The sequence below is a fragment of the Pipistrellus kuhlii genome, unplaced genomic scaffold, assembly GCF_014108245.1.
Source record: "Pipistrellus kuhlii isolate mPipKuh1 unplaced genomic scaffold, mPipKuh1.p scaffold_m20_p_10, whole genome shotgun sequence".
Classification (NCBI taxonomy): domain Eukaryota; kingdom Metazoa; phylum Chordata; class Mammalia; order Chiroptera; family Vespertilionidae; genus Pipistrellus; species Pipistrellus kuhlii.
Genome location: NW_023425405.1, coordinates 6,946,611 through 6,968,555, shown reverse-complemented (window position 1 = coordinate 6,968,555; position 21,945 = coordinate 6,946,611). Strand labels below are relative to the sequence as shown.

The window sequence follows — 21,945 nt, the reverse complement described above, 5'->3', positions numbered from 1 at the left end:
CTCGTACTGAGTGTCTGTGACCTTTAAGCTCATGTTAATCATGTATTTTGCAGTTTTAGGTGACACTTCAGGGTTTGAGATTCTTCTTTAAAAGTTACATAATTAGAAAAATCTGAATGTATTGCTTTTGTCCTAAAATGTACAAATATTGTTAAATTACTTACAAGGGTTCTATTATAAATGAAAAAAAAATTCTTTTCCCCAAGTTTCACATATCTTACCAGGAATGATGGAAGAAGTTCTGTTCTTTTCCCTGTTGCATTGCTTTAGGGCTGTAGAATAGTCACTCTGTTGTATGTTTGATTGGCTCAGGAGCTGAGAATGGGAATGAAGGAAAAATACAGATTATTTCATTAAAGTCACTCAAATACACACACACACACACACACACACACACACACACACACACACACTCCTATACATACACAGCCCAACCAAGGTAAGATACCAAATATAAATTTATCTGACTTTTTTTTTCAAGAATTCCTTGAACTGAAGTTGTTTTAGGGAACTCCGTGGCACATCCGTGTTTGACACCAGGAAAGTTGGAAGAAGCAGAGAATACTAGCTTCCTAGTTGACTTGCAGCATCGGGAAGATCTTCCCCATGGCTTCCTCTGTGGGTGTGCACTCTCCATTTCCTCTATTTAAATCTCATGCAGTTGGGAGATGAGCTGCATACTGTGTGTGTGTGTGTGTGTTAATATATATGGATATAGTTGGATTTTATTCATTCTTTTAGAACTCCAACACATGAACAATCTTTATCTATTCCCCAGTTACTGAAGGTCCAGGTCATTTCCAATGTTTTGCTATGTCCAAAATTGTAGCAATGAATTTCCCTTCTATATTTCTGAATGTTCACATGTGAGGATTTCTATAGAGAATTAGGAGTCACCAAGTGTTTAAATCTTTTGTTAAAATATATTTTTTATTGATTTCACAGAGGAAAGGAAAGGGACAGAGAGATAGAAACGTCAATGATGAGAGAGAATCATTGATCGGCTACCTCCTGCATGCCCCTCACTGGGGATCGAGCCTGCAACGCAAGCATTTGCCTTGACCGGAATCGAACCAGGAACTCAACCAGCCAGAATGTTCAGTGCTTAAGTTTTGATAGTTTGATATGTAAAAAATGCTGTATCATGGTTTTGGTTTGCATTCCCTTAATTATTGTGAAATGAAGTACTTTAATGTTCATTAGCCATTTAGATTTCTCCTTTGAGCACTGTAATTTCTTATTTCTACTTCATTGTCAGTTATTGATTTGTAGGGGTTTTTGATATCTTGAATGTAAACCTCCAGTCTGTTAAAAAAAAAAAGTTGCAAATATCTTTCTCTTTAATTACATAGACATTTACACCCAATGTATTAAGTTTTCCCTTAAGTTTTCTGTAAATTATGTTTTTATTTAAAAACCCCTTCTCTACACTGAACCCTTGAAAGATATAGTCCTCTAATAGTTATAATACTTAGCGTTCACCTTGAGATACTTAAAATCCATTCTGAATAATTTTAGTGTTTGAGGTGTGGTAGCAGCCTAAATTTACTTGTTTCCACATAGAAGTTGTTCTAATATCACTTATCCATTAGTTCATCCTTACCTTACTAATTTGTAATGTCGTATTAATCACATAATTTCCACATGTGCGTGGGTCCTTTGGCTTATTTGTCTGTTTTTAAATATTATTATATCTGCATAATAAGTCTTCCATAAGTAGAACAATACATTTCTATTTCTTACTTTTCAGTATTGGTTTGCATGTTTTGGGACTTTTATGCTATATTAATTTTAAAATCAGTGTCAAAAAAATAAAATAAAACCAGTGTCAAACACAAAAGCCTGACATGTGATAGGTGTCTCATATATATTAGTTGAATAAACAGACATGCAAAATTTATTGCAGAGAAATTTTCCTATGGTTAAACTTGAATCAATACCTTTCCTTATACGACAATAAGCACACACACACACACACACACACACACACACACATCTGCATTTCCTAGTTATGATGTTAACAGAAAACAGTCAAATGTCCCTCTTTTTCAATGGATTCTGATGTCATAATTGATATTTCCATTTTGATCCTGGCCATCTAGTCGAAGCCATATCAGTTCTCCTATAGAACTGTGTCAGGAATAACGCATAGTGAAATGCGGAATATGAGTAATATATCTATTTTTTTAATTAATGGAAAAGCTAATGTTAACATTTAATATTTCCTTATTATCTGTTTCTGGGAGCCATGCTGTGCACTTCTCCTTAAGCGTTCCTTCCTGCCTCAGATAAGCTTGACTAAGGGAAACATTCATGTTTTCTGACAGGTGCTCAGTTCAGCATTCACCCCTTGCCTTCCTCTTTAAAAACAACAACGCATTTTATTAATTTTTTACAGAGAGAAAGAGAGAGGGATAGAGAGTTAGAAACATCGATGAGAGAGAAACATTGATCAGCTGCCTCCTGCACACACCCTACTGGGTATGTGCCTGCAACCAAGGTACATGCCTTTGACTGGAATCAAACCTGGTACCCTTCAGTCAACAGGCCAATGCTCTCAACTGAGCCAAACCAGGTAAGGCATCTCATCTTTCTCTTACTCCTACAAAGTGCAAACAGTGCGAAGAGGGCAACACATCAGAAACAAATCAGAGCTAACATCTTCTATGTTGCAGGCTGGGGAGAAAGGAGGGGGAAACCCAAAATCTCAAGGTTTGTTAACTAACTCTCCTGGATTTTTCCAATGTCTTTCCAAATTCTCCCTCGATAGTCCTTCTTCAGAACTTGACCCTGTCTCCCCGGGAATCCTGGGAAGTAGGAGGTTACTACAGGAATAACGGGAAGCGCAGTAACTCCTCCATTCCTCTGGAAGCCTCGCCTCTGCGATGCCCACCCCAGCTGGCAGGCCGGGGCACATCTGCTTTCTGAGCTCTCTGCTCCCTGATTTCTGGAAGGCAGAGAGCTGGGCTGCAGGAGGAATAATACTAAACAACAGCAGAAACACCCCGTGCCCTCCTCCCCAGTGCGCGGCCTTGGGACAGGGTGCGGGGGAGGAGCGGGCTGCAGAAGCTATTGTGGTGTCGCCTCTTCTCCTTCAGAGGCTTCAAGTGGGGCAGGCTTCTCCCCAGGAGCAGAACAGCCCTCCCGGCTGAGTGGTCTGGCTTTTTCAAAGCGAGAAGAGCCCTTGTCCGCTCTGTATTGTCAGTCCTGTCTGTTCCTCCTGGTGGGCTGGGTGCCCCTCCCCTCCCTGACCGAGTCTGCATTTATAAAAGTTGGTCTAGGGTTTCTGAGAACTTTTTCTCCTCGCCACTCCAGAGGAAGGTTCTCCTTGAAATGCACCACGTGGCCTCGCTGCAGGGGGCAGAGAACAATAGGAGCCACTGTGCCAACAGCTCTCTGGGCCCATCCCCGTGGCCCTGTGGATGCGGAGGGGAGGAGGCAGGCACCCTCAGTTCTGTGGGCAGAGAGGCCCGAGGCGCTGCCAAGAGGACTCACCTTGAATTGTTTCTCCAGCTTGGTTTTGCCCGTAGGCCCGGGGATGAGGAGCGCGTTGACATAGGCGTGAATGTGACTGTCGGGCACCTCGGTCTCCTTGCTAAGTATGGCCTCCACCAGCGCGTCATGAATGAAGACATACTGTTCCTGGCGAGGCAGGGACAGTAGGGAATATTACTTCAGGCTTTCCTTATGTGCATCTAGGTATAAAAGCAGTATCTTCCACGGACAGACAGAAGGAGTTATACTGAGGGTGGAGAGAGAGCCACAAAAGATTGCTTATCAGGCCCGGCAGGAAGGCAGGGGGAGGGAGAGAAGCAGTGGGGGCAGAACACAGCTCTCCTCTTCCCTCACCTCTCCATTTCTGTGGACTCACATCTGTGGGAAGGAGGCAGGTGATTCGGGGAAGCAAAGCAATGCCTCTTCTCTGCCCTGCCTTCAACCCAAGGCCCACTTCCGCCTTCTGCATGAGGACTTCCATGACCCCTCTCCCTCGGATGGGTCTGCCCCTCTGTCCATTCGAATGCTCCTTGTAGCCAGTCATATATAACTTAGTGTAATGATTTATACGGTTTTTAAGAGTTATCTTCTTTTCTATGAATAGGACTCTTTTTCTCTAGACCAGTGGTTCCCAACCTTCTTTTGGCCATGCCCCACCTGAGCACCTCTAAAATCCTGATGCCTGTCCCTGTGACATCTAATTCTTACTATTCGCAAAGTGAACTCCTATTCACGTGGAGGAAGCGTCAAAAGCCATTCATTTGGTCTAAACAAGCTTCCAAAGACTATGGCATTCATGAAAGAGAAAAATAAAAGAACAAAAGGACAGTTGAAGTACTGAGGAAGAAATCACTGAGAAATTGTTTTAAAAATAATAATAATACAAAGCAATATAAAAATATCAAATAGAGTTTCAAAACATATAATAGAGAATTGAAATGCATAAATATGTCACAAGATATATTTATATACTGTAAACGAGGCCCCTAGAATCAGAAGAAATGCAAAAAATTCACTGTTAATAACTCATTCTCAAAAGACACCCCCCCCCCCCCTTAAAAATCCAATTGCCCCCTATGGGGTGTGTGTCCCACACTGGGAACCTCTTTTCTAGTCTTACGTGACTAGAATGTCAGTTCTCTTATGAAATGAAATTTGGTTTGGTTTTAAACCTGTTCAGTTTCAAATCGCTTTCAAGCTGCCATCAATAATTTTCAATTTACATTCCTTTCTATTTAGACATAGCGAAAACCAACACAGATATGCAGACTTCTCCTGTGCCATAGACATGTAAAGAATTTGGGCCTAAAGATGGATAGAACTTTAGCATAATGCATACTTTTTAAATATAAAAATGAATCCATTTGTTTACTACGTGGAGGAAAAACTTGAAGATTTTGCTAGCAGATGACTCATTTTCTGAATCTTCTCTGTAACTGGTGTTGCTTTAAAGATAGTTCTCATTTGATCACAAAATAGACAAAACTTAGTTGGTCCTTTAATGAATTACATGCAATTACCTCTTATGGGTTGAACTGTGTCCCCCACAAAAGTTGTGCTGAAGCCTTAACCCTCAGCACTTCAGAATGTAACTGTACTTGTAAACAGAATCACTGCACATGTAAATAATTGAAATGAGGTAGTGGCTAGTCACAGGAAAATGTGGACCAGGACACAGAGGGAAGAGGGCCTTTGAAGACAGAGACAGGAGGTGGAATTATGCTGCTCCATCCCAGGAACATACGTGCTACCAGAAGCTCGAAAAGATAATAAGGGATCCTTCCCTAGAGGTTGCAGAGGCAGCATGGCCCTGCCAACACCATGATTGTGCACTTCTGGCTTCCAAAACTATGGGGCAATCCGTATCTGTTGTTTTAAACCAGTTTGTAGTACTTTATATGGCAGCCCCACCAGACTAAATTCAGGCGTCTTCAAACTACAGCCCGCGGGCCACATGCGGCCCGCAGAGGAGTCTGATCCGGCCCGCCAGGTTTTTTGGGCAGTGAGCGCAGCCGAGGTGTTACAGTAGGAATTAGTAGTTCATATAGTCCGGCCCTCCAGCTCTCTGAGGGACCGTGATCTGGCCCCCACTTTAAAAAGTTTGAGGACGCCTGTAACACTTATCTTCCCAGCGCTAGCATTTTAATTCCAACCCTTAGGTAAATAAAATCATCCTTCTTCTCATACCTCAGTTTGCACCAAATAGTTTCTTTGTGAACGAATGTGTTTTAAGAAGCCGAATATGTTGACGGTGCCTTCATGCTGAATTTGCTGCAACATGCTGTCCAGCACAATATATGTGCCTGTTCTCCCAACTCCAGCGCTAAAGAAAACAAACAAACAAACAAACAAACAAAAATGGTTTCAATATCAAGCACAGAATAAATTGGAAGATAGGTCACTATCAGCTGTCTTGTAAATTAAAATAATTTCCTTCCTCGAGCAAATGAGCCACATAATGAATAATTAGCTACCCAAAACTGTAAGTAGTTGTTAAACATATGCTTCAAATGACAAAGTTTCCATTCATTTTTTTTTTTTTGCTACCAGTCAAACTGCAAAACAACCCATTTCTGATGTAGATTTAAAAAAAAATTTTTTTATTGATTTCTGAGAAGAAGAGAGAGGTAGAGAGAGATAGAAATATCAATGATGAGAGAGAATCATTAATAAACTGCTTCCTGCATGCCCCACACTGGGGATTGGCCCACACCCAGACATGTGCCCTTGACTGGAATTGAACCCGAGACCCTTCAGTTTGCAGGCTGATGCACTATCCATTGAGCCAAGTCAGAGAGGGCTCTGTTGTGGATTTTTATTTTCAATAAGTATATTTATTATTCATTTTGTATTTCACAGTGAAAATATTATTTGTCAGAGCATAATAAATAGACAATCTGAGAAAAATAAAAGCATCAGTGACACCAGATTCTGAACAAAAAGAAAAAAAAGAAAGGTCCCTGGGTCTATATTGCCAAAGAGAGATATTTGTAAAGATTTCCGCATTAACAAGAAAAAGAATTTGATCAGGCTTGCAGCTGAAAAATATCATTTCAGTGAGAGCGTGAAGAATAAAGCTTAACTTCAGTCATTTCTAAAGGGTCATTATCTACTGACTTCTTCAAAGACTCTACTGAAGGGACAGAATTCATAGACTGGATTCCTTTCAGCTGCTCCAACAAGTGGAAAGTGCTAGAAAGGAAAATTGGCACCTGCTCTGCACAATACCCTGGTCTTTCTCCATTTGCTCGGAAACAATTCCTGACCTTCAGAGCTGTTTTCCTTGCATCTTCCTGTTTCCCTCATCTTCAGGCGAACAGATAAAAACCTCAAGATAGGTCTCTCAAACTTTGTCTGAAGAGAACTCCTGAGATAGGTAATTAGAATATGTCAGGTAAGCTGTAGAACAAAGGAAAATGCTTGCTTCTATGAGAACACAGGTATTGCTTTGATGAAAATACTGCACTCAGAGAGGGATTTGATTTCTGTGATCACAAAGCTTGGTGGAGAGTCAACACTCAGGATTGGTTAACTGCTTCTTTTATTTTAACTGAAAAATAGCACCTGGAACCGCCAATGTTGTTTCCTTTCTCTGTTACATCATTTTGTCCTTATCATCAATCCAGGCTTGGAAATAAAATGACTTGGGCAAGGATGAATTGATAACACATTCAGTAGGATATATTAGGGAGAACTCAAGAAAATAAGAAAAGGGTTTTAGATCCAAAACTGTTTTAAAACAACTTCAAAGTATTCTGTCAAGCTGAAACTGGTTTGGCTCAGTGGATAGTCCCAGGTTCAATTCCAGTCAAGAGCATGTACCTTGGTTGTGGGTGCATCCCCTGTAGGGGGTGTGCAGGAGGCAGCTGATCAATGTTTCTAACTCTCTCTTTCCCTTCCTCTCTGTAACAGATCAATAAAATATATTTTTAAAAAAAGTCTTCTGTTAAATTCCTCACATTCCATGTGCTTCGTTTTCTCTAATGTAAGCCTGGCATAATAACTCTACAACAGCTCTGCCAATGTGGCTCAGCTGACTGAACATTGATTGCCCTGTGCACCAAAGGTTGTCAGTTCCGTTCCCAGTCAGGGTACCTACCTGTGTTGTAGCTATGATCCTAATAGGGTGTATATGGGAGGGAACAGATAGATGTTTCTCTATCCCCTCCTCTCTCTAAGCATGTCCTTGGGTGAGGATTAAAACAAAACAAAACAAACCATCTATAATAGATTATTAAGTCCTAGGAACAGGGGTTGCTTCTCAAACATTTTTATCTCATGCCATTATCTACAATATATATATAAAAGCCTAAGCAACTGTTATGACCAGCCAATTGACCAGTCAACCAGTTTCTCTGATTCGCACTGACCACAAGGGGGCAGACAATCAATGCAGGAGCTGCCCTGGTGGTCAGTGTATTCCCACAGCCAAGTTCCTGTGGCCAGCCAACCCCCCATGGTCCCTCTCCCCAAATGGCTGGCCCCAATCGGCACCCAATCAGGACTGGGCTAGATGGCCCTGATTGGCCCAGATTGCCAGCCAGGCTGAGGGACCCCATCTGTGCACGAATTCGTGTGCTGGGCCTCTAGTATTGTATAAATGTTTGTTTAAGTACAAAATATTGTTCCACCTGCCTCACATGGTTAATAAGTTGAAACCAAATTCAACAGTCAAATAGGATATAATAAACATTATAACAATACCTGATGCTTTGAAATATTTAGTAATCAAATTGTGAGTCTGACATATTGATTACCTAGTGATCAATATTTTTGAAAACCTGTATGTAATTTCATTCCTCTCATGAAACTGTTAGGGGCAAAAATAGAATATAGGGGACTAGCCCTTGTGGACAAAAGGGGCACATGCTAATCTGACAAGCTCAGGGAAGGCCTACATAGCGGTCTTGCAAATTCTAAGACCTAAAGTAACCACAAGGATGGTCTGAAATTAAATTTTAACTAAAGTTGTTGTGGTAGGTAGTCACATCATATGCCAGCCTCTTCCCTGATAAGGTCAGTCTTTACCTGAACTGAGCCTATTGTCTTTTGGAATCTCCGATAAGGAATGTCAGGGTAAATTTTAACTTCCCTTTTTTTTTCCGGAACCCTCAAGGCACAGCCAAATGCCAGGACAGACCACAAATTCCTTCATTGTTTTTGTTATCATGTTAATTGTTGCAGTTAACTATCCTGCACCCACCTAAGTAAAAGAAGTGTGTGTCTATCATTTTATTTTTTATCCAATCCCAGAGGTTCCGCCTCTCCCTCTCCCCTCTTTTGCTTTCTCCCACCTCTAATCTATCACTAATGGAGTTCATGGAACCCACCTATGTCTCCTCCTTTGATTGCAATGTATAAAACAAGTTGAAGAACTGCCATCCTCCAGAGCATTATCCCAATTTGTTGAGATCCTGCTTCCTGGCAATTGTCAACAGTTTGGCTCAATAAACTCACAAATTCTTTATAGGTTTGAATGTTTTACATTAACACTATGGTTATGGGAAATATTAATCATGAGCTGTTAACCATGATTGCCTTGTGTTGGTTAAAGGAAGGACATTCTGACCTGGCTGGGAGTTGTATGCCCCCAGGACCTGGGAGTCAACCGTGGAATGTGGTCCATTCTCATTCAAGAATGACAAGATGAACCACCTTGCTGCCCAAACAAAGGTCTCACCCCAGCCTGAATTAACTACTTCCCTATACCTGTAATCCCTACTTCTCCGTGCAATCTTTGTCCTGTCCTATATAAGCAACTGGTTTAGGGGGGCTGCAGAGCAGATTTTTGTGGATGACTTGCTGCTCTCATTGGAATAAACACTCATATATGATTCAACCCTGTCACTGCTGAATTGACTCAAGTAGTGACCGGCAGCCTGGACCAACTGGCTGTCCGGTTTCAAAACACTTCATGAAATCATTCCCATTTTGGCAAAATCTTGGTTCCACTGATTCCCTTGTCATCAGCATAAGCAAGTCTACGGGTTAGAAACCCATCTCCGGGACTCACCTGCAATGGACAACCACGGGCCCCACCGCATAGCGCTTGGCCTGGGACGCCTTTCTCACGAAGGTCAGCACGGGCAGTGAGTATTCTGGCACTCCCATGTCGGGCCACTGCGTGTAGTGGTACTGCGTGACCACGCGCCCACTGGGCCTTCCTTTCTGGGAGCCCTGGAAGAGACCAGACAGCCAATCACAGGAATACATACAAATCACATGGGACTCTAAAGCGGCTTAGGGTTCATAGCTGGATGTCATCAGCCTGTAATGAAGAAAATGTGCACACTGTTGTTTGTGGTGGCTGATCTTAGGTGTTCACTTGGCCAGGCTGTAGTGGCCTGTGGTTTAGTCCAGTGGTTAGCAAACTCATTAGTCAACAGAGCCAAGTATCAACAGTACGACTGAAATTTCTTTTGAGAGCCAATTTTTAAAAAACGGATAGATCCTCCTTTCCTCCAACTGATGGACAGAGAATGATGTAAACTCCACGTACAGCCCAGACATTCCTGAGCACTGAACCACCAATCAGCACCTGCCAAATACCCTAAGCCCCTGAATCCCAAGTCCCTAGGTCCCTAATCATGTGCCTTACATGCACAAACCTTCACAAAACCTTTCAAATTAGCCTTCAAACCTTCTTTCTACGTTCTTCAAAAATGCCTCAGACCTTCCATTAAGTATTTCTATAAGGCAGGGGTTGGGGGGAGGGGGAGGAGGCGGGAAGGGAACAGGCTCCATAGCCCTTCCCAGGCTAGCCAGGCCTCTAGCCTCTTGAGTTCCAAACCAGGAGGATCTATCAAAAACTTAAACTATTGATATATAGGTAGGTACATTGTTATTAACCTAATTAGGATACTCCTAAGCTGGCCTTTGCTAAAAACTCAAGGGGCCAAAAAGCCACATGTGGCTCGTGAGCCGCAGTTTGCCAACCACTGGTTTAGTCGAACATCAAGTCATACCAGATGTTTCTGCCAAGATATTTTTATATGTGTTTGACATTTAAATTAATAGACTTTAAGTAAAGCAGGTTAAGCTCCAAAATATGAGTGGGCCTAATGCAATTAGATGAAGGCCTGAAGAGCAGACTGAGGTTTTTGAAAGAGGAAGGAAGGAATTCTTCTCCCGTCTGTAACACAGACACTGCCTGAATTTCCACCCTGGAGTCAGTCAATCTCTCTCTCTCTCTCTCTCTCTCTCTCTCTCTCTCTCTCTCTCTCTCTCTTCCTATTTCCCTCTCTGATTACTACATCATTGTTCTGTTTTTCCCTTCCTTTAACTTGATGCTCCACTATTTCTATTTGGATGTGCAGTGATCAAGGGGGCAGGAATTTTTGTTTGTGCATCAAATCCACTGCAACCATCAGGACTATGTCCAATCTAGCTCTAAAGCCAAGGCTGGCATTTAGAGACTTGGAAGAAACTTTGGGATTGAGGTGCAGCTATACTAGGTGTACTGGCTAATGCGGATTATTTTCAATAGATGGAGTTACACATGTGTTGATATATATATGCGCGATTTGATATGTATGCTATTTTGTTGTATTGACAATAAGCTTCAAAACTTCATATGTCAAATTTGCTTAACGTGTTACCATCATAGATATTTTTATGCTTATAAACGTTGAATTTTGTGCCAAAAAAGGAGCATTTGCTGGAAGTTTTAATTCATTACTTTATTTTGAAGAAAAGTGCTGCTGAATACCTCGGGAAAATTATGGTGAACATGCTCCATCTCAAGATACTTGTGAACACTGGTTAAAATGCTTTAAAAATGATATTTTTCTATGTGAAAGACAAAGATGTTCAGGTCAAACGAAAAAGTTTGAGGACCTACAGTTACAAGCATTATTGGATGAAGAGGTGTGGCAAACTCAAAAACAACTTGCAGAAAGATTAAACGTTGCTCAGCAAACAGTTTTCAATTGTTTACAAGTAATGGGAAAGGTTTTAAAGGAAGGAAAATGGGTGCCACATCAACTGAACAAAAGACAAATGGAAAACCAAAGAGTCATTCGTAAAATGTTGCTTCAATGGCACAAAAGAAAGTACTTTTTTTTTGCATTGAATTGTGACTGGTGACAAAAAGTGGATTTATTTTGAGAATCCCAAATGCACAAAATCATGGGGTGATCCAGGTCAACCATCAACATTGACTGCAAGGCCAAATCACTTTGGAAAGAAGATAATGCTTTGCGTTTGGTGGGATCAAGAAGGTGTGGTGTATTATAAGCTTCTAAAACCAGGTGAAACTGTTAATACTGATCGCTACCAACAGCAAGTAATCAATTTGAACAAGTAATGCTTTAGTCATGAAACAACCAGAATGTTCCAGAAGACGTGGCAAAGTAATTTTGCTTCATGATGACACACCATCACACACTTTAAAATCAGTTGAAGACATGTTAAAAGATCTTGGCTGGGAAGTATTGACCCACCCACTGTATTCACCAGACCTTGCTCCTTCAGATTACCACTTGTTCCGATCAATAGCACACACACTTTCTGAACAGCACTTCAAAATACAAAGAAGTAGAAAATTGGGTCTCTGAATTGTTTGCCTCAATACAAGAAAAGTTCTTGTATTGTATTAGGACAGTATCCACAAATTACCTGAAAGATGGGGAAACATGTAGCTAGCAATGGACATTACTTTGAATAAAGCACTTTTGATGTTACTCTTGAAATTATCGTGTTTTATTTTATTACAATACACCCAATAAGAGCACTTAATGTCTTTATTATACATTTTTACCCTATTTTCCTTATACCACCCACTCACTTGAAAATGGGCCAGATGTCTTTATGGACTCACCTTTTTTATCTTTGTGTTTCTAAGGGTAAAATTTCTCACAGTATAATAGGCAAGCATTTGAACACTCTTCTGAGTGACCAGAAAGTTCCCGTACTCTTCACTACCATCAGCAGGCCAGTACTGGTCACATTTTCTCTGCAAAAGGGAAAGTAAAGATGCTTTTTCCATATCCAATGCACAATGTACTGGTAAGAGGGGTGCCTTAAGGTCTGAGACTGTGACAGGAATGGACTCTCGCACTATTCTAAATATTTCTTTCCTTTCTAAGTGATACCAGATTGGCTGAAGAGGAGACCAGAGATAGATCAAAGAAGCAAAAGGACAGTGCAGTTATCTGGTCCAAACTTCCCTTTTTCAGATGAGGAAAGTGAGGCTGAATGTATCTAGTCACCATAGGGCCAGCACTGGAATACAGCTCCTCTAAATTATAATCAGCTTCACTCCACATTGCTACTCAAAGAGCTCCATTTATCTTCCCCAAACTATAAAGAATGCATTTCAATAGCAGATAACTGGATTAATAGTGAAACTTTCTGCCCTAAAATGTTAAGTTTTCCTTTAGTTGTCATATTCACTGGAAAAGAATCCTGATGAGCTCTCCTATCTTTGGCTGCTTCCTAAAGCTGACTCCATGAAAGCACTTTGAAGTGCCTCTGGTTGTTACTTTGGGGATGCCATAGGGATTACCACATACCCTTCCCTTCTCCACGAGGTTTGTGATCATGACGATGACTTCCACATTATGCTCCCATATCATTCTCCAGAAATCTTCGGCTGTGCACTTCAGGGGGCCTTGAGCAGCAATGTAAGCTTTTGGTCTGGTGTAACCCTGAAGAAATAAATGAAAACATTTCTTATTAACTGATTTGCGTGCCATTTTTAACAATCTAAGACTTACATTTTTAGGTCAGCACATTTTTTTTTTCTATAAAAGAAAATCATAAAAAAATAAACCTGCAAAGCTGGATAAACTTATTAGTACTAAAAAAAATATAGCAACTCTTCTTTAGCTACATGTTTTTGTAGAAAAAGAGGTGTACCATTCTGTGCATCTTTAATCCAAGTAAATTTACTCTAAGTCTATGGACTTTGCTTAATATCTGGTCCTTAATTGTGCTGCTTTGAAATGTGGTCCAGGTATTGGGACTCAATTGTTTACAACAGTTAGGAAACCTCTGGTGTCTCCTTACCCTTTCCTTGGTGGAACTGAGCAACGTTAATGATTAATAACTATGCTTCAGTGAGCACCCATTGCTGGCCAAGATGCTCTACAGACATTGACTCTAATCCATAAGCTCCATGCTAAATGGAAGCACCATCCTCATTTGAAGGTAAGGACACTGGAGCTCAGAGGAGTTAAGTGGCTTTCCAAGCTCCCACAGCTAGCCAGTGGCAGACCTGGATGCAAAACAGGTAGTGCTGACTCCCAGCCCCATGTTTCATATGACATACCTATTGCCTTATCTGGAAGCAAGAAGTGGTTGCTTACAACAAACCCACTGTGTACTTATATTTGGTGCTCACATCTTTGAATTCAGTGTTCCACGCAGCATAAACATGAAGGCAGCAAGACTGAGAGCTCATTGTCAGGAGAATAACGGAGCTCCACTGACATTCCGTTGACCACAGTGAAAAACCAATTAAGTTAGTCCCTGAGGAGCTCTAACAGGTCCTACAAAGCTAGTGTCCTGAGGGAAGCCCAAGGTTATGAAGATTGATAACTGGTTAGGAGTAATCACTTTTAGCCAGAACCACCTTGGGAGTTTTTCAGTAAGGATTTATTGATCATCTGCTATCTACACAGCATTGTGCCAGGAGGTCTGGGACATGTAAAATAAGCACTGGTCCTGCCCCTCATATTGAAGGGGTTATAAACCTCCCTAAGTCCCTTCTCTCTCTCTCTCTCTCTCTCTCTCTCTCTCTCTCTCTCTCTCTCTCTCTCTCTCTCTCTCTCTCTCTCTCTATCATCTATCTATCATCTATCATCATCTATTATCTATCTATCTACCACCTATTTATCATCTATCATCTATCTACTTACCTATCTATCTTTCCAGCTATCTATCTATCCATCCATCCTACCCTGAGTATACATTCTCAGCCTGAATCCCTCACACATCTAGAAGAAAACCATATTTATGAGCTGGACTGTTATTCAGTCTGAAATCCTTTAAACAGGGAAATCTCTCACCACTGATTTGTATTTATTATCGATCATATAACATGTATTAAATACTAGTAAGTGGCACAATAAATTCTTACTTTAATATAACTTCTATAACATTTCATTTAAAGCATGCTTACATCAACATAATTGGCATTGATGTAATCAGTCAGTTTGCCATCTTTTTCAGCAAGTTGTGCCAGCTTAACCCTACTATGGTCATCTGTAAAAAAAAAAAAAAAAAAAAAAAATTTCATTGTAGCATGGATTACTTTTCAGCATAAAGGTTCTTTCTATTTATGTAATAATTTGTCAAGTATAATTAGAATCAATGCGATGTAATTTACTATAGCAGGCTTTTGGGGACTCCAGAGATGACAAAGATAAATATAAAAATAACAAGAGCTTCTGACTTCAAGTTTTCTAATGTAGAAGATAAGAATGGACATGCACACATGTAGAAGGCTGAGGCGTTGAGAGAGGTACAAAGTAGTAGGGAGGTATGAAGGAAGAACCTGTATTGGTTTGGGATGATAAACATTTTCGTAGAGATTGAAATATGCACTTGACATCTTAGATAGGTGTCTAAAGGTGGATCCTGGGCTGTGAACTGGGAGGAGCCACTGAAGGGAGAGAAGAGTGATGGGGTCTCAGGAAGCTGAGGAAGGATGGCTGTATGAATGCTCTGAAGGTGAGGCTGAGGGAGGAAGGAAAGTAGAGAATGAAGCACAAGGGACCTAGGAGGCATCTGTGAATGGTTATGAGAAGGCTAACCCCTATTTTGTAAAACCATTGTTTGAAATTCTCTGCTATTTTTCTGACGGCCCTTTATTCTGGAAAAAATAACTTAGCTTTCTAGCCTGCTTGAATAATGAGGAAGATAAACTTAGCTGTCTGACCTTGTAGGCCAGAGACTAGATACGCCCATACTCTCATACCATGCCGGATGCATTTTTTAATTAGATACAACTGTGGTGTTGTTTTCAAAGCCACATGCTTCCAGCGAGATAACCACTAAACACACATAGGGTTGGCTCTTTAATAAAAAGAAAAAATTCTGCTTGTTTGCTCTGCTTAGAATTTGACTTCATTTTTCTCTAAGCCTACTGGTGTATATTAAAGTGTGACTCCAAACTCTTGAAGCATTGCTGGTTTTTCTTTCTGGACTTCTGTAACAGTTACAGCAAACAGCTCTATCAAGGGAAGAACCTCAAAGAGGAAACTCCTGCAAAAGGAGGCAGAAGAAAGGTTGCCCAACAACAGACGTGGATCCTGCCTTGTCCATGAAAGCCATAGTGACTTCCACACTGTGTACTGTGGCAATTTAAATATTGAAATATATTGAAATGAAGTGTGTGGGATTAGCTGCATTTCTGCAGAGAAACTATTTGGGAGAACTACAGAATAAGAAAGAAAAATGTTAACGGAAGAAAACATGGTAGTTTCACAGGGCAGACTATTCTTTTCAAGGGTAAAGAAGTGAGTACAGACCAATCAGTGACAAGATTTAGAGATCTTCAGCGATATTAATGCTTCTGTGATGACAGCTGCTCACACAGGCGCAGGGATATAAGCAGAAATAATGTACGGCAATGGAACGAAGGGTGTGAGGCAGGTTCACCGATTTTTGTACTTTTGTTCTAATATATTTCGATGGATGTTACTGGCTAAATTTTCCGAGTTGTTTTTCTCCATCTCTAAAGCAGGACTGTTAATTACCTATCTTGCCAGATTGTTTCAGGAATTAAACAAAATAATGTTTTGTGGTGGTGGTTGTTTTTTTTTAATCCTCACCTGAGGATATTTTTCCATTGATTTTGAGAGAGAGTGGAAGAGAGAGGGAAAGGCAGAAATATTGATGTCAGAGAAAACACCGATTGGCTGCCTCCTGCACATGCCCCGACCAGGGCCTGGGCCTTGGAGGAGTCTGCAGCCGAGGTATGTGCCCCAGAATGGAATCGAACCCAGGACTCTTCAGTCCACAGACTGATACTCTATCCACTGATCCAAATAGTCTCAGGCTAAACAAAATGATGTTTTTACAGTGCCAGGCACATAGGAGTTGTTCAACAAATGTTCATCTCCATCTTTTTCTTAGTTACCCGCTGGGCATTTTCTATTTAGCTGGTAAAGGGAATAGTTTAACAACTTCACCCTCTCCAAGCAGCAGTGAGTTTTTGTGTGCAGCCAGACAGTTGCTTCAGTTGAGGAGGAGAAACATGAAGGGGGACCTTCTACTAAAAAAATAAACACTGGTGTAAGCCCCATGGGGAGACAGGCAGGATCTATGCAAACTATTTAGAAAAAAAGTAGTAACAAAGGGAGGCGAGTGCAGTTTCATTGGCCTCCAGAAACAAGGCTGGAACCAGTATTTAAATAACCAGGCCGGTAATACTATGTTCATATGGATCTAGGGAAGCACATGGAATATATACGAAAGAATGTAAGTAGAGATTCAGGAAGGGGGATGAAGATGGATTGCAAGAGATGGAGGAGAGGGAATATAGGAGAAAATCAGAGGAAAGAGATATAAGCAAGAGGTGATATATACAAGTGTTGCATCTTCAGGTTTATACCTGAAACTAATATAATGTTGTATATGTCAATTATACTTCAATTTAAAAATCAACAACAGAAGAAAGATGGTAATTTCATAGGAAAAAAAGAGGTAAACTTGCATTACGGAAAAGAGTTATTGAGAAGAAAAAGAGAAACATAACTAAGAAAATAAAGGGAAAGAAAGAATCCAACTAACCCTTTACAAGACCCCAGGAAGAATGGCAAGACAGGGAGGAAAGAGTGGAAGAAAAAATAAAGTCCAAAGAAAATATACCTTGGTTAATAAATTAACATAATAGTAAGTAGATCTCAAATACAAATAGGACCATAGAATTCCTATATAATAAAAAGGTAATATGCAAATAGACTGAACAGTAGAACAACTGAACAACCAATCAAAGCATAATAGGCTAATGATATGCTCAGGCTGCTCAACCACTCGCTATGACATGTACTGACCACCAGGGGTGTACTGACCACCAGGGGGCAGTCAACTGGTTGACCAGTTGCTATGATGTGCACTGACCACCAGGGGGCAGATGCTTTGACCTGTAGCGTCTGGTAGATAGGGTCTAAGTGAGATGGGCTGGACACATCCTGGAACCCTCCTGTGGTCCCTTCTTGGCCTGATCATACACCAGTGGGGTCCCTCAGCCTGGCCTATGCCCTCTTGCAATCTGGGACCCTTTGGGTGATGTCAGAGTGCTGGTTTCAGCCTGATCCCATAGGCCACTCCCCTTGAGAGGGCACCAGACACAGGGCTCATGGCTGGCAAGCACTGCTATAGCAGCTCAAGCCTCTCCTGATAGGGACTGATTGGGTGCAAGCAGGCACAGTGGGGCCAGGATGAGCTAGAGTGGTAGGTAGGAGCTGCAGGTGGTGTTGGACTGGGGTTTTGGCCAATTCCTGCAGGGACCCCACCCATGTACAAATTCGTGCACCAGGCCTCTAGTACCAGTATAAATAATGACAGAAACCGTAAGAATAGATTTATAGTCAATGGGACCTGAGGAAAGGACTGGATTAAAATGAGTTTGTTTTATTTAAAAGAAACAGGGAAGTGGGAGGTGGGGGGTGGGACGAGGTTAATCAAAAAATTTATGTGCATATACGCACAGCCCATGGACACAGACAATAGTAATACTTTCAACAATAAAGATAAATTTTAAAAAATAAAAGAAACATGTGTCCTAAATGGCAAAATGCATTTAAATCATAGAGATAAATTCGATCTATTATCTAACACGTCTTATTCCCTGACATAAAGGTTCGGCAACAGCGACCATAGGGCTGCTGAGAAGACTTGAGGACATTGTTTAAGGGCATAGCAATGACAATGGTAACCAAGTCAGAGCTGAGTGAAGGACATACTTACAGGCAACGATATTTACGTATCGGTTCTTGTGCTTGTTGTCTGGGTGGTTGGAGCTGTCTGCCGTGATACCTAAGTCAACAGTACAGCTCTGCACTTCCTGAAAAGAAATTGTACGTGCAACATTTTCACACGTGTCCTTTCAGAGAAAGGGCCTTAAAATATAATGAAGACAAAACAAACAAAAATAGTCTATCTAAAAAAATTTTAGCATGTTACAACTAGTTCTTGGCTAAGAGAAAATGCAGTGAAATAATAATGCCTTACCTGGTAAAACTCTTTCAGTGTCTAATGAGGGAATGAATGCCAAATAAGTAAAGAAATCAAATTCCACAGCACACGACAAATGAGAAAAAAAAGTGTTCATATTAGGTTTACAATGGAAAACTATGATCATGCAATAAATACATTTATCAAATACAAAACAGAATGTTTCAAACATGTCACATGCAAATCAAAATTTCTAACGATTTGGAACTTTAAAATTATGTGAAAGGAAAAATAAACATTTTAAAAAAGGACAGTGGTACGATAATATGATGGTTTTTAAAAAAATTCAGATGAGGAAACCCATCTATTTGAGGACACATTTTGTCATATTAGTTAGATTTGCTAATAACCAAATATAATGCTATTTGATCACTGTAGCACTATTTGAAACTGAATTAGTGATACATATTTTTGTTTGTGTAATTTTAAAGAATAAAACACTTCCTATTAGGTGGTTTGAAATAGATTTAGGGTTACAAAATATTAAAAATCTCCAAAAACTTTTTATCATATATTTTTTGAAACAAAAATTTAGATAGCATTACTTTCTATACACCGACTCTTTTTAATTTAAACTTTAATGGGTACAGAAAATTACTTCTGTAAATTAACTTTAAAAATGAGCTAAAATTTTTTTCAGAGATATTTTCTAATTATATGAGTTTGAAATTAATAATTATTTAATGTTAAAATAATAACATGAAAGCCTTATACTTTTTTGAGAAAGTATATAACCCCAATATGAACCTGATTAATCACAAATGGCCCAGCCTCTCTCCAAGTAAGCTTTTAATGTCTTTTTTTGCAGCAAGTCATTCTGACTCTAGATTTAAAAACAATTTAATATTTAAAAAGTATAACATTATTAGTTACTAAGCTAATTATTAAGTTAATGAAAAGTTTTCTTTCTTGACTCAAACTGTGAGTTAAAAGCAATGGAATTAAAAAACACATTCTTGAGGCTATTAATTTCATTATTACAATAGCATAGTAATATTCAAAATGATTATTTAGTTGTGAAAGCAATAAACCTGCTCTTGCCCATATGCTATCAGCAACTTTATTATAAATTGTCTATTTTTTCTTGATGGTTTTTCACATTTGGAGAATCAGACTTATCTTTGGCACATTCTCCCTCTTTCAATTACAATTTTGTTTGAGGTGTGCCTGGCAGTTCCTATGAGGTATCATGGGTACCACTCGGTAACCTCTGTTACCGTATTTTCCAGCGTATAAGGCGACCCCCTAATTTTACAGTTAAAACATAGGTTTAGGACTATATTCGCTGTATAAGACCCACTTCCGAGGCAACACCAGTTCTTTTTTTAATAGACCGCCTCTCTGACTCTGGCCAATCTGAGCAGGCTTTTTACTAGAACACAGTGTAGCTTCAGGTACAGAACATGTATAATTTGCCTGCATAAAAAGCCTGCAAACTCGGAAGTGGGGGTAGTCTTATACAGTGAATATAGGTCTAAACCTATGTTTTAACTGTAAAAAAAAATAATAATAATAATTAGGGGATCGTCTTATACGCCGGAAAATACATAAGTAAGAACAACTAATTTGACGTTTAAAATATGTAATTCTTGCCGGGACCGGTTTAGCTCAATGGATAGAGCGTCGGCTTGGGGACTGAAGGGACCCGGGTTCGATTCCGGTCAAGGGCATGTACCTTGGTTGCGGGCATATCCCCAGTAGGGGGTGTGCAAGAGGCAACTGATCGATGACTCTCTCATCGATGTTTCTAACTCTCTATCTCTCTCCCTTCCTCTCTGTACAAAATCAATAAAATATATTTAAAAAATAAATAAATAAAATATGTAATTCTTTATATTATTCCACTTTACCTAGTCATTATCTCACACTGATTTCTTATTCAGTAGCCATGGCTTAATTTTCTTTTAAGATCTGGTGAATTGCCTATTTTAAATTTAGTGAAACAACATCACTTTTCATTTCAATTTCTTTTGATTTCTTAAAGCTTTCTGATCTGTGGCACCTTCCCTCAGTGCACCTTGGCTGGCGTGACTCCTGGGAAGCAGTTGCTGGGCGCAATGGAGAGAGTGGCACACCCTCTGGGCAGGAGCAGAGCTGAAAGTGCTTTAAAAAGGGAGGCCCTTAGCCTGGCAGGCATGGCTCAGTGGCTGAGCACTGTCCTATGAACTAGGGAGGCCACAGTTCGATTCCCGGTCAGGGTACATGCCTGGGTTGTGGGCCGGATCCCCAGTGTGGGGTGTGCAGGAAGCAGCCAATCAATGATTCTCTCTCATCATTGATGTTTCTATCTCTCTCTCTCCCTATCCTTTCCTCTCTCAAATCAATAAAAACATATATTATTAAAAAAAAAAAAAAAAGAGGGAGGAAGTCCTTAGAGCACTGGGGTATTCAGCAGAGACAGAAAAGCCACCTGATGCCCCCTAGAGGGAAAGGAGGGGGCACTGAAGATCCTTAGTTTTGAATCCCAGCCCTGCTATTTTAGTTATTAATTCACTTCTATGGAAACTGATGTCACCAGTAATGTAATAAGAGCAAATAACTTCTGGAGTTGGGTGAAGGCTGAAAGTAGGATAGGTGACCCTATTTTAAAAAGTCTATAAACTGATAGTTCAATGGGTCATGATAAATTCACAGCAAATTATCTGTCTCATCTATCTAGGAGTATTTTAAAAGATATTACTAGAAAAATTTTCATTGATTATAAATTTTAAATGCTTTTAAGTGTATTTTTTTGAGAAATTGGGATGTCACTTTGTATAATATTTATTATATCTGTTTAATAAATGTCATGCATTTACACTGCCATGATGTTTATAATTAACTTTTTGTATATACTTTGGCTGAGAAGCATAAAATTTAGTCATTTAGCTGAAACCAGTTTGGCTCAGTGGATAGAGCGTTGGCCTGTGGACTGAAAGGTCCCAGGTTCAATTCCGGTCAAGGGCATGTACCTTGGTTGTGGGCACATCCCCAGTAGGGGGTGTTCAAAAGGCAGCTGATTGATGATTCTCTCTCATCGATGTTTCTAACTCTCTATCCCTCTCTCTTCCTCTCTGTGAAAAATCATTAAAATATATTTAAAAAAATAATTTAGTCATTTAGGGTAATTTATATAATTTAGAAAATTAAAAGGAATCAGTGTTACTAATGCCTATTATTTTTAAAAAGAATGCTAGATTTCTGTATTTTATGTGCCAATATTAACTATGTTTTGTTTTTTTTTTTTAATTTTTTTTATTAGCACAACATGGCTTTTTAAAATGGAAA

General features: G+C 40.0%; 1 protein-coding gene across 5 annotated transcripts in view; it reads right to left on the bottom strand.

Moving 5' to 3' along the window:
* The window catches only part of PTPRZ1 (protein tyrosine phosphatase receptor type Z1), a 173,227-nt gene that overhangs the window by 9,263 nt on the left and 142,019 nt on the right, over positions 1-21,945 (bottom strand). For 3 of the 5 annotated variants that reach the window (XM_036425438.2, XM_045576350.1, XM_045576346.1), the window contains 9 exons: positions 18,676-18,696; positions 18,412-18,508; positions 14,618-14,700; positions 13,008-13,142; positions 12,314-12,448; positions 9,509-9,672; positions 5,683-5,818; positions 3,496-3,642; positions 222-315 (listed from right to left, as the gene is read on the bottom strand). In XM_036425438.2, the coding sequence (XP_036281331.1) occupies positions 222-315; positions 3,496-3,642; positions 5,683-5,818; positions 9,509-9,672; positions 12,314-12,448; positions 13,008-13,142; positions 14,618-14,700; positions 18,412-18,508; positions 18,676-18,696 (1,012 nt within the window). The remainder of the gene's footprint in view (positions 1-221; positions 316-3,495; positions 3,643-5,682; positions 5,819-9,508; positions 9,673-12,313; positions 12,449-13,007; positions 13,143-14,617; positions 14,701-18,411; positions 18,509-18,675; positions 18,697-21,945) is intronic. The other 2 variants (XM_045576337.1, XM_045576354.1) reach the window with 1 other exon arrangement.